Genomic DNA, 11,213 nt, shown 5'->3' on the forward strand with positions numbered 1-11,213 from the left:
GTGCTCAGAATCCTTTATTCGAGGACCCTTCCAAAGACCTCCCCACAAGGGGACCAGGTGGAGCCCGCATGGGCTGCCGGACGCCTCTTCCTGGCCGAGCGTCCCTGCTCGTCACGCATTCTCAAGGCACTGGGCTGGTTTGGGAGCAGGGGAAGGGTGGGGGGGTGACAGGACAGAGCAGCCTACCTGATGCTCCGTGCCCCCTGGCGCCCACCCACTACTCACCATCCCCAGCAGGGTCCAGGGAGACGCTGCCTCCACCCTGGGATCCAAAGGGTATCCCCAGCGAGCCCCCGTCCCCCTGACCCCAGCACGGCCAGAGGAGGTGAGGACGTGAGGTTGAGCAGATTCTGGCTGGGGCAGGGGCAGCCCGGCTCTTGAGGCCCCTGCCCACGCACCTCCTCAGACACCTACCTTGTCACACTACGTCTCTAACCGGGCCACGTCCAGCCTCACATGGCCTCGGGGTCTCTAATAGAGCCTACCCACCAAGTTAGGTGGGAACAGGGGCTCAGGGCTGTCCCCCCACCTTTGTCCAGTGTGGCGGGTAGTAGGGTCTGGGAGCAGGGCTTCCTGAGGGCCACACTCAGGCTGCACGTGGGAACTGCCCAGCCCAATGCAAGGAAAACCGAGTGGGCAGGGCTCAAACTGAGGGGAGCTGAGAGTTCCTCCTGGGTCCCAGGGAGGGCCGAGGGCTGGTGTTCAAGCTTCTGCATGGATGCGTGTGCTCACGAGGGAGACCCAGGTCAAGGTTTGGGCCCGGCCACCTGCCTCACCCAGGAGACACAGAGCCCCCACCCCAAGGTCCGTGGACTCGGCCGCTGCGAGCGCCACAGCCCAAGCATGACACCAGGCACGCAGCTCTGCCGGCCCAGCTGCTCGTTCTGATTCTTGACCCTCTTACACACACCAGACTCCAACCGCTGCCCCGAGCCAAGGTCCCCTGCGGAGAAGTCCGTGGGCACCCTGTTCCAGGACCCCGGCACGGGGACCACGGAGCTCTGAGCTGCGCCCCGACCCCGACCCATGCACACACGGGGTTGACAAGGGCAGCCGGGCCTTGCTGGGCCGTGGAGGTTGCCTCCTGTGATGCAGAGACAGTGCTGGGGGGAGGAACCGCGCCCCCCTCCCCCCGCCAGGACACAGCACCCGAAGGTAGAGGCACCGGAAGGCCAGTGGGACTCAGCTCCCCCTCCCGAGAGCACCACTAGCACCCGACGACCCCAGCAGGCTGAGGGCAGCCACTCTGGACAGCACTTTATTGATCCCCTCACCCTGGGCAGGATCGGCACAGGTTCCTGGGACACTGGCCTGTGCCTGGTCTGCCGTCCCTGAGCAGGGCAGGAAGGAGCCCCATGGGGGCGGAGAAGCCTTCCGGGGCTGGGAGGAGACAACGGACAGCCAAGCCCCCTCCCCAGCGCACAGGTGGGGCGGGCTCGTGGGCAGTGAGGTGACGGGAGGTGGCAGGGAGGCCCAGCCTCGGAGCAGCTCAGGCCCCTGCCACGGGGGCCTCATAGTTGAGCACGTAGTAGTCGTGGACGTACATGAGCACGGCCACCGGCTGCCCGATGATAAGCGTCAGCCACACAGCTGCGTTGCCGTAGTTACCCCGGAAGAAGCGGCTCACTATCCAGGCCAGGGGGATCTGGAGACAGAGGCCACAGTCAGCCGGCCGTAACGCGTGACCCGAGGGCTGGACGCGCCCAGGGCCTGGGGCAGAGGCGGGGAGGTGGCACGCTCACCTGAGCCATCATGCCTGTGAAGGCCCAGAGGCGGAACATGTGCAGAGGGACGCTCACCAGGTACTGCAACAGGAGGGATGGGGCGTCAGCCATCTCGGCGGGCCGCACCCGCCCTGGAGACGAGGCAGGTCGTGCCCACGGAGCACTCACCTCGTGGAAGAAAGCCGAGGCGAAGAACACCCCCGTACTGGCCACCCACTTGCTGCTGCCCCGTCGAAGCATGGGCTTGTAGAAGTGTCTGTGGAGGGAGGGGCCGTGGGACAGGTGCCTGGGTCCACGCGGGAGGCTGCCGCCCACTGTACGCGCCCCGCCCCGCCCACCTGAGGCACCACTTGTGCACAGGGATGTTCCAGTTCTGCCAGAAGTAGGTGACAGACTCAGAGTTCCTGGGGGTCGAGAGCAGCGAGTGACTGGCTTGCACCAGGATGCAGCCCAGCCCCCAGCTCCACACCCAAGGCCACCCACCACCAGTCCCGGTAGAACTCCCGGTCTCCAAACTGCATGAGCTCCGCCACGGCGTTCATGCAGGAGTGGAAGAACCAGTAGAAGAAGATGAGCCAGATGAGGTGATTGGGGACCTGTGGGGGGGGCAGGTACCAGGTTGCAGGACACCCCACCCACCGGCCCACGCCCCCCCCAGCCGCCCATGCTGCTCACCGCCAGCTTCAGGAGGCGCTCAATGATGCGTGAGTAATCCATATCCTGCAGAGACAGAGCTCGGCTGCCTCCCTGAGCTGCACCCCACCTGCCGTCCACCCCAGCACGGGAGAACCCGACCACTCACCTTGAAAGGCTTCATGGAGTTCTGGATGGTGGGAACCATCCACTGTAGAGGAGGGCACCGTGTCAGCTCTCGGGCCCGCACTGCGCTCCCCGCCCCCAGCCCGGCCCCGCCCCCAGCCCCGCCCCGCCCAGCGTACCTGCTGGATTAGCCCCACCTGGAGCTGAGTCAAAAACAGCTGAGGGAGGAAGCAGAGAGTAGCAGGCTGAGCACCCCCCAGGACCTGGCAGCTCCCCCAGCCCCTGCCCCGTCCCCACTGCCAGCCTCCATCCTCACCATCTCAAGGAGCCGCCGCAGCAGGAAGCGCTTTCGGATTCGGGGAGAGCGGGGAAAGTTGAGCTCATAGCACAGAGTTGGGGCCAAGAGGAAGTAGTACAGATCTGGAACAGAAGGGTGGGGCTTGCACTGGCGAGGCCTGGCCGTGCTGTCCCTCCCCTGCTGTCCTTCGGCCACGTCCCGGGGAGGGTCCTCACCACGGTAGGTCAGGTTGTGTGGGTAGCTCACAGTGTGCTGGGCAGCTCCCCCGTTGGCCTTCGTACTTGCAGAAGCTACAAGCAAGGAGGGGGGTGGGTGAGGCCTTGCTGCGGCCCAGGTCTGGCCCAGGGTCGGGTGGCACGAGCTCTGAGGCCCCAGCCCCGGGCAGCCCCTCACCGGCCTTGGCCTTGGCCTTGGCCTTGGCCCTTCGCTCTCGGCACCACAGGTTGACATCCCGGTAGGAGACGAGCTTGAGGAAGAGGATGGTGTACGCCGTCAGAGCCAGCACGGAGCCCACTGCAGGAGAGGCAGGCTCAGGCCACAGCCCTCCCACACCGCCCACGGGAGAGCCACAGCGCAGGCCCCGCCCCTGCGGGGGTGGGCCTGGGCCTCTCCTGCGGGCCCCGGAGACAGGCTGGGACGGGGTGGGATGAAGGAAGGGGCACACCTGGAGTGATGGACTCGAGCAGCAAGGCCACGGCCGCCGGGAAGCAGAGAATGGTGGCCAGGTTGACCACGTGCAGCAGCAGCCCTGCCTGCTCCGTCAGGGCACCCTGGGTGGGTGGGGGGGGGCAGAGTGCTCAGCCAGTGCCCCCACTCCCTTGGCAAAGGGTCTCCCTGGGGAAGGGCCGCCGGGCCGGGGCACAGCCCCTCCCAGGAGAGCTACACACAGCGCGACACACAGGCCCCGTGAGGAGAGCACACCTCTGGGCAGGGCGGGGGGCGGGGGGCGGGGGGCGCTGCTTACCACCGCCAGGCGCTTCTCCACCTGGAACGCAGCCACAGCAAAGACATTGGCCACTGAGGATGTAAGTGTCATAGGGCAGGTTCAGGCCCCGGTCAAGCCCTGTCCCGTCTCCACCCGAGGCCTTCCTTGGCTCCCAGCTCACCAATAACTAGACACAGGGCAGGCCAGCTGTAGGGGTCCTTCAGGAACAGGGACACCACCTGGATGGGGTCCACCAGGATGCCGTACCTGGGGATCGGGGGGTGAGGGCCTGAGCAGGTGGGGTGGGGCCTCAGGGGCGGGGCCAAGGCCCTGGGGAAGACACTCACTTGATGAGGTTTTCTAAAAATAACCGTGCATTGCTCAAGATCTGCAAGAGAGAGGAAGGGCACAGCCCCATTAGCCCTGGCCACAGGGTGCCCCGCCCCCCCACCCAGCTCCTCTCAGCACCTATAGGGGCAAGAGCCCTGGGTCTGGACAGAAACCTGCATCCGGTGAGCCCAGTCCTGTCTGACCCGCACACCAAGCTCCAAGACTTACAACCCACCTCACCCCACACTAGTGCAGGACAGGAAGTCCTTCAGCGATGCCCCCGTCACCCCGAGAGGGAATCGACCCCAACACCAGATACCAGTATCTGCAGCAGCTGGTAAGGGCCCCCAGGCCCAAGGATGTCCTTGCAGTGCCGGGGGCAGCCACACCCAGGGGGGTGGGGAGAAGAAGCTGACCAGAGTCCTCAGGGGCTAGGCAGCTGAACCCCGAGTGCCACTTGGGACTCACGCCCCTGCCCCTCTTCCACTATCCTATAGCACTCCAAGCCCAGGCACATGGCCCCAAAGCAGCTCCCAAGGACAGAACCCCCATCAAGATGGGCTCCTGGCTCTGTCCTGGGGCTGGGGAATGGGTTCCCTCTGCAGGTATGAGGGTCTCCTACTCCATCCCATAATGCACAGACCCTGCCGAGTGCACCGAACTCAGGCCCTGACCAGGGCTCATGGTAGATTCTGTGGAATAGTGATGCTGGCCAGGGGACTGGTGGGATCCCTTACCTCAGTGGTCAGGGAAGGCTTCACAAGGAGGTGACAAGCTGAGAGACACAGGGGCCCTGCCCTCCCCCAGCCACCAGCCTGACCTGCCCGGCACAGATGTGCCATCACCACGCCTGGTGGCCTGTCCTGCAAGCCCACAGCAAGCAGGGAGGAGCTGGGGCTGCCAGTGGCAATGCCCACCTCAAGGCCCAGGCCATGGAGGGAACACAGCAAGCAGCCCCAAACCTGGGATGCACATCTCCGTCAGCAAAGGGGTGGTAGAGGCACCAGAAGCAGGGGAGAGGTTTTGGGGCTGTAACAAAGGGCCAGGCGGGCCCGAAGGGTTGCAGGGAACAAGCAGTGCTACCCGAACTGCCAAGGGCCCACCCCCCATGACTGCCTCTACAAACCCACCCCAGGCCAGGAATGGCCTCCAGAGGCCAAGGACACACCTCCTGAGGGTCAGGCAGGTGTCTGGCCCACTGTCCCCTTGCCCAGCCAGCTTCCCACCCACCAGACTGCATTGCCCCTTGGCAGAGAGCCTCCTGGGCCCATGGGCAGGGAGGACGTGGGTGTACCTGGAGCCCTTTCCACATGGGTAACCAGAGGAACCACACCCGAAACAGAGGTGGTGATGTCAGGGCAAGGGTCAAAGGCCTCTGGCCACATCAGCCTGAGTGGTGGGGGCTGGGCCCAGACAGGCCCTTGCCCCCTGCCCCACCCTGCAGGCTGCGCCTTTGAGCCCTGGACTCCAGCTGCTTCTGGGCCAGGACTGCTAGCCCCACCCCCACAAGGGGCCAGCAGGAACCAGGCCACACGGTGAGGCGGAGGCAAGGGCTCTGTCTAATCCCTCCCTGGGGGGCACCTAGGACCAAGGCTGAGGGAGAGAGGCTGGGTGCCTTCAGAGTCAGGGCCTGAAGCTGCCAGGCTGAGCCCAAGAGCCATCCGCTTACCCCTCTCCCCGCAGGCCAGGCCTGCCAGGGGCTCCATACCCACAAGGGCCATTCAGAACAGCAGAAGCAGCTTTTTGGACCCCCAAGACCACTCACACCTGCTGCCTCTGCGATTCAACAGGGATGAGAGCTGAACGTGCGGCCCGTGCAGAGACCACCACCACCATCGCCCCCACCAGCCCAGGCCCCACTCACCAGCATCACCACACACCAGTTCAGGATCCCACGATAGTTGCTAAAGCCACTGTCAGAGCTGAACAAAGAGTCCTGTAGGTGGTGGCACCTGCTGGGCGGGAGACACTCTCAGAAGCAGGCAGCAGCTGAGGCCCCCCACCAGGCCAGCCCTGCTCCAGTCCCCCGGGCTGTGAGAACACTGCACTCCTCCAAGCCCAGGGGCAGGTTGGGGGCCTGCAGACACCCAAGAGCCCAGCCAAGTCCAGCCCCTCAGGAGCCAGCCTTGGGGCCCAGGGCAGAGCAGACCCCAGCCCCTCCCTCGGAGCAACTCTGGTACATCCTAGCCCAGCAGGACGGTCCATGCACCCCCAGCCCTCTCTTCTGCCCACAAACCCTCCTCCCCATTCACGATCACAGAAGGGCCAGGCAGGGCCAAGCTCTCAGGACCACCCAGAAGCCTGCCCTTCCAGGCAGCAGGCAGAGTCATGCCACAAACAGGAGCAGGACAGCTGGCCCTGCCTACCCCAGGGCTACACGGAGCTGGAGCACCCCAGGCCAAGAGCCCATCCTCACTCCCCAGAGGCCTCTGGCTGCCACCATGATGGTGGCTACAGAGTGGTGATGGGCCCACAGGAAGAGTCCACTCCAGGGATCTCGAGACCCACCAGACAATTCTGTACAGAGGTGGGGGCAGGGGCTGAATCTGCCTTGCTCAGTCAGCCCATCCTACTGCCCAGTGCACTGAGGGGCCCCCACCTCAAACAACCTCCTCCCTAGATTTGGCCCGTGCAGGTCTGAGTGTGCACAGGGCGGGCCCCAGGCCAAGAGCCAGCTGAGCACTGGACTCACATGCACCTGCCTGGGGACAGGGGCCCTCATACATGTGCATAGCCTCCAACTGTTTCTGAAAAAGTATAACCTGTCCCAGTTCAACCACAGGGTCAGTATTGTATTCCTGTCCAGGCTAAGGGGGCCAAGAAGAGCCCACCCAGGGGCCAGGGGCCTGATGGCAGGGAGGTCTCCTGCAGAAGCAGGAGAGTTCCCACTACTAATGGGGTAGGGGAAACATAAGCAGACCCTCACATCCCCGCCTGGTCCTCAGGGTGACACAGAGGTAGTGAAAGGGCCACAGTGCGGCTGGGGCAAGGCCCAAACCCAGCTCCTGGCTCACTCAGCCTGCCCCACCCTACCCCAGATGCCATGCCACCAGGAAGCCCCACACAGCATTGAGCAAGGCCTCCAGTTTTGTAAGACATGAGGCCAGGGCCTCCCCTTCCCTCCTGTGGACACATCTCCACCTCTTGAGGACCCCAGGCAGGAGAAATAGACTCGGATGAGTACGCAGCAGGGGCACAGATGTCCTCTCAGGGCTGATCCTGCCTTCGTGGCAAGTCTTCCTATGGCTGGGGTCAACACCAGGAAGTGAGGGGCTGGGCAGGCTGAGATGCTACTCAGCGGTCTGTAGCCCAGGCAGAGGCAAGGTCTGCACTGCACCTGGCCCACCAGCCTCTCCCGGTCACAGGCCTCCTTGTATCCACCTTCCCGGTCTGTCCTGGGCCTTGCAGTGAGACCACCCGAGGCCCTCTTCTCCCTGAGACCCTGCACCTGCCTTTCTGCGAGGCAAGCAGAAGTCCAAGGCCCCACTCCCCAGAGAGGACGGTCTCTGGGCTTGTCCACTAGACGGGGCCTCCCCAGCCCTTCTGCCAAGTTTGAGCCCATTCACTTGCACTGGAACCATCCCAGGGCCACCCTGTGACACAACCTGCCACCCCCATCTGCACATTAACATCCATCCAGCAAACATTTCACAACAATGTGACCCCTTGTCACCAAGAAGACCACGCTGGTTTTATTTTCAGCAATCTCTAAGATGAAAACAGGGGTGGGGAATGGGTACTGTTTTCCAAATCTGACACCAAACAACAGCATAAAAATTTCAGATCCCCACTGTCAGGCTCTCAAGGCCTTCCCCAACCTGCCCACAGCCCCTGCCTGGGTCCCTCCACAGGGCTCCTGACCATCCCCGACCCCAGGCAGCAGAGACTCAGGGAAGGAAGCCCGCCGTCCACCAAAACCCACAAGGTCCAGCCTGGCCGGTACAGTCAGCAGTGGACCAGAGGGCAGACAGGCAGGACCTGGCCACAGCACCCAGAGCTATCTATGTCTCCCTCTCCCCCACTACCAGGGCCCCCCACACCTCTAGCGGTCCCACACATGCTCCCCAGGTCCACCCAACCAGCAGGGTCACTGTAACTCATCACATGTGTCACCTTATTCAACCCTCACATCAGTTTTGGGAGGTAGGTGCAAGGGGAAACTAAGGCTTGCCGAAGTTTAAAGCTTGCCCAGGGGCACAGCTCCCAAGTGTGGATCACACCTGGGGACCACATGGTCCAGCTCCAGGGCCAAACAGAGCAAAGAGGGGACAGAGTGGCAGCTGTCCTCCCAGCTGCCACCTCCTCAGCACTTCCTTCACCCAGCCTCTGGGTTGACCCCTGGGATACAAGGTGATGAGGTGGGCTCTCCACATCCCCAGGCCCTGCTGAAGAGGAAGAAACAGGACATTCCAGGAACAAACACCCTAGGGGAGCCCTGCAACCAGAAGGCTCTGCCTGGAGTGCCCACGAACCAAGGGCCAGATGTCCTAGGCACAGGGCACTGTGTACGGGGCCTCCTCCTTCCTGCCCCACAGCCACACCTTGCCATGGGCTGGAAGAAATGAGTTCACACCAGAGCCTGACCCACCTGCCCAGGCCAAGGTGAGCAGGAAGTATAGGGAGGGGAGGAGGCCTGGAGCGCAGGGAGCAAGGAGGAATGGGGAAAGGAGAGGCAACAAGCACGGGACGCCTGGGTGGCTCAGTCAGTTAAGCGTCTGCCTTCAGCTCAAGGTCATGATCCCAGGGTGCTGGGATCGAGCCCTGCATCAGGCTCCCTGCTCGGCAGGGGTCGGGGGGGCGGGCTGCTTCTCCCTCTCCCTCTGCCACTCCCACTGCTTGTGTTCTCCTGCTCTCTCATTCTGTGAAATAAATAAATTAAAAATCTTAATAAAAAAAAAAAAGGAAAGACAACAAGCAGAAGGGAAAGGGAGACAGGTGAGAGGAGGTGGACAAGGAGGAGAAGCACAGGGGCCAAATCCCAGGAGGCAGCCAGAGCAAGGCCTGACTCTGTCAGCCCCCCTGGGCCCTCCGACCTTGGGGTGTGAGGAACAAGCACTCAGAGCCTGCATGACCTGGAGACTAGGAGGGAGCCGTAATTGCCAGGTCCCCCTCCAGCCCCCGGGGCAGGCCCGTCCATGACATCTCCTGCTCCTCTTCCCAGGGGGCCCAGACTTTGAGGCTGGGCAGACAGGGCTGCCATTCACTCGGCCCAACTACCAGGAGCATGGACGAGGCTTCTGGACACCAGGCCCTGGCAGAGCAGGGAAGTGACTGCCTATCCCAGAGTGGCAACGTGGCCCAAAGCCAGCACCCCCGTCTTACACAAAAGGACACCAACTCCTGCCACCTTTGCAGGAGATCATGCTAGCCATGCCCCTGCCTCCTGGATGGCAGTCAGCAGAGGGGACTCTAAGGCCCTCCTGTCCTTTGTAGCCTCCCGCAGCACTGCCCCAGGCCCACAGGAAGCAAGCACCCCCTCAGTAAAACCACCCTCCTCTGCCACAGTGCCTTCACAAACTCCTGACCTTCGCTCAGCCTGCTCAGTGCTGAGATTATCTTATCTCCAGGTGGACTGTGAGCACCCCAAGGGCAAGGACCCCAGCTACCCTCACCCACCCTCTCACCACAGTGAAGAAAGCCTCTGTTCTTGTTTACTGAGAGAGCAAATCCTTGCCAGCAGACTGACCAATTGCCCGCTTCCTCCTTGATAACCTCTAGCCCCAAAGGTACTTCCAAAACCAACGTGCCCGAGGACACCTGGGCCAGAATGAAGGCCAGAAGTGGGAGGAGGAGGCTGGATGTGGCAAAGGGATCACTTGGAGCTGGCTTGAAGGAGGGAGCCAATACCCTGGCCTTCCAGGTCCTCCCCATCAGCCAGACGCTCCCAACTCCTTCCTGGCAGTCCTTCAGCTAAACAGGGTGGCCCTTCACCTGTACCCTAACCAGGGGGTGAGAGTCCCAATGCAGGACCCAACTCTGTCCTTGCAAGAAGACACTTGTGCTGGTAACGGAGGCAGGGCCCAGGCCAGCCGAGCTCTGGGTGAGGGAGGGACCCCCATGAAAATCACTCTGGGGAGAGTCTGCAGGGACAAGAAAGAGCTCACACTGCCCTGCCCCGTCCCTCAGGCAGTCCCTGCCTCCCCAGCAGGGCCACCGCCCTCTGGGAGACTTCCCAAGCGCCAAGGCACCCGCAGGAGAGACCTCCTTAGTCACAGGCCGCCTGATCCCCCCTAGCAGTTAGCAGAGGGGACTCTAAGGCCCTCCTGTCCTTGCAGACAGAGAAGACTTGTGCATAGGGGCCAGGGTCCCGGGTCACCCTGAGGAAGAGCCTGAGGACCCGCCTGAGGATATGTGGAGGGGCTGGGGGCTCTGGAAGCTGGACTGCCGCCGGCCCCTCTACGCCCCCACGTGGGTGACCTTGGCAAGTGACTCTCCACTCCTGTGCCTCAGTTCCCCCGCAGGGGCCCTAGGGGCACACCTGTCCACGCGAAGTCCGGGAGCCAGGCTCTCAGACTCGGAGCCCGCGCTGCTGCGGTCATGCCCGGGGAACTGGGGAAGGTCCCAGGCAGGGGTCAGAGGTTAGGGGTGAGGCGTCGCGCTACCTCAGATCCCAGTGGCCGCTGCCCACGTCGGAGTCTCTGTTCTCGTCCTTGTCGGGGGCCGGGGCCGGCGCTGGCGCGTCCCCCCCGGCGCCCACGTCCCGCACCTCCTCTTCCGCGGGCCCGCCGCCGCCCTGGCTCGAGGGCCGTGAACCCGTCCTCCGGCGCCGGGAGCCGCCCGCGCCGCCGCGGTCGCCCATGGCCTCAACCCTCACCCTGTCCCAGCAGAGTCGTGGCCCGCCGGGCTCGCAGCACTCAAGGCCCGCGGCCCCGCCTCCAGACCCTCAGCCAACCGCCGCCACCGCCCCCTGCCGGACGCCGTAGCCCGCGCGCCGGCCCGGGCCGCCAATCAGCGCGCGCCCTCCAGGCAGTCCAGGCACGGCGGTCTCGTTGCTCTGGGAGCCCCTGACTGGCCAGCCGCTGGGGCGCGCGCCCATTTGTAGTCCGAGGGCGCGCGAGGCACCCTGGGAGTCGTGGTCGCCCCGCGCGGGGCACCCTGGGAGCCGCGGTCGCCCCGCGCGCAGCACGCTGGGAGTCGTGGTCGCCCCGCACGGGGCACCCTGGGAGCCGCGGTCGTC

At 64.0% G+C, this 11,213-nt stretch overlaps 1 protein-coding gene across 2 annotated transcripts; it reads right to left on the reverse strand.

The window, feature by feature from the left end:
* Window positions 1-23: 23 nt before the first annotated feature.
* Window positions 24-10,945, reverse strand: DGAT1 (diacylglycerol O-acyltransferase 1). Of its 2 annotated transcripts, XM_032416052.1 has the most exons (18): window positions 10,639-10,945; window positions 5,901-5,988; window positions 4,054-4,094; window positions 3,888-3,973; window positions 3,746-3,798; window positions 3,446-3,551; window positions 3,175-3,294; window positions 2,997-3,071; window positions 2,800-2,903; window positions 2,663-2,701; window positions 2,527-2,568; window positions 2,400-2,444; window positions 2,208-2,320; window positions 2,063-2,128; window positions 1,893-1,980; window positions 1,743-1,805; window positions 1,545-1,645; window positions 24-943 (listed from the first exon to the last, which is right to left on the reverse strand). In XM_032416052.1, the coding sequence occupies exons 1-18, from the start codon at window positions 10,833-10,835 to the stop codon at window positions 901-903; spliced, it is 1,470 nt and encodes a 489-aa protein (XP_032271943.1). In that variant the 5' UTR covers window positions 10,836-10,945; the 3' UTR covers window positions 24-900. The 2 variants fall into 2 exon arrangements, with proteins under 2 accessions (XP_032271943.1, XP_032271942.1); XM_032416051.1 differs by having other exon boundaries at window positions 24-1,645; window positions 10,639-10,944.
* Between the last annotated feature and the right edge of the window lie 268 nt (window positions 10,946-11,213).

The sequence above is a fragment of the Phoca vitulina genome, unplaced genomic scaffold (genome assembly GCF_004348235.1).
Source record: "Phoca vitulina isolate PV1807 unplaced genomic scaffold, GSC_HSeal_1.0 scaffold18, whole genome shotgun sequence".
NCBI classification, from domain to species: Eukaryota; Metazoa; Chordata; class Mammalia; order Carnivora; family Phocidae; genus Phoca; species Phoca vitulina.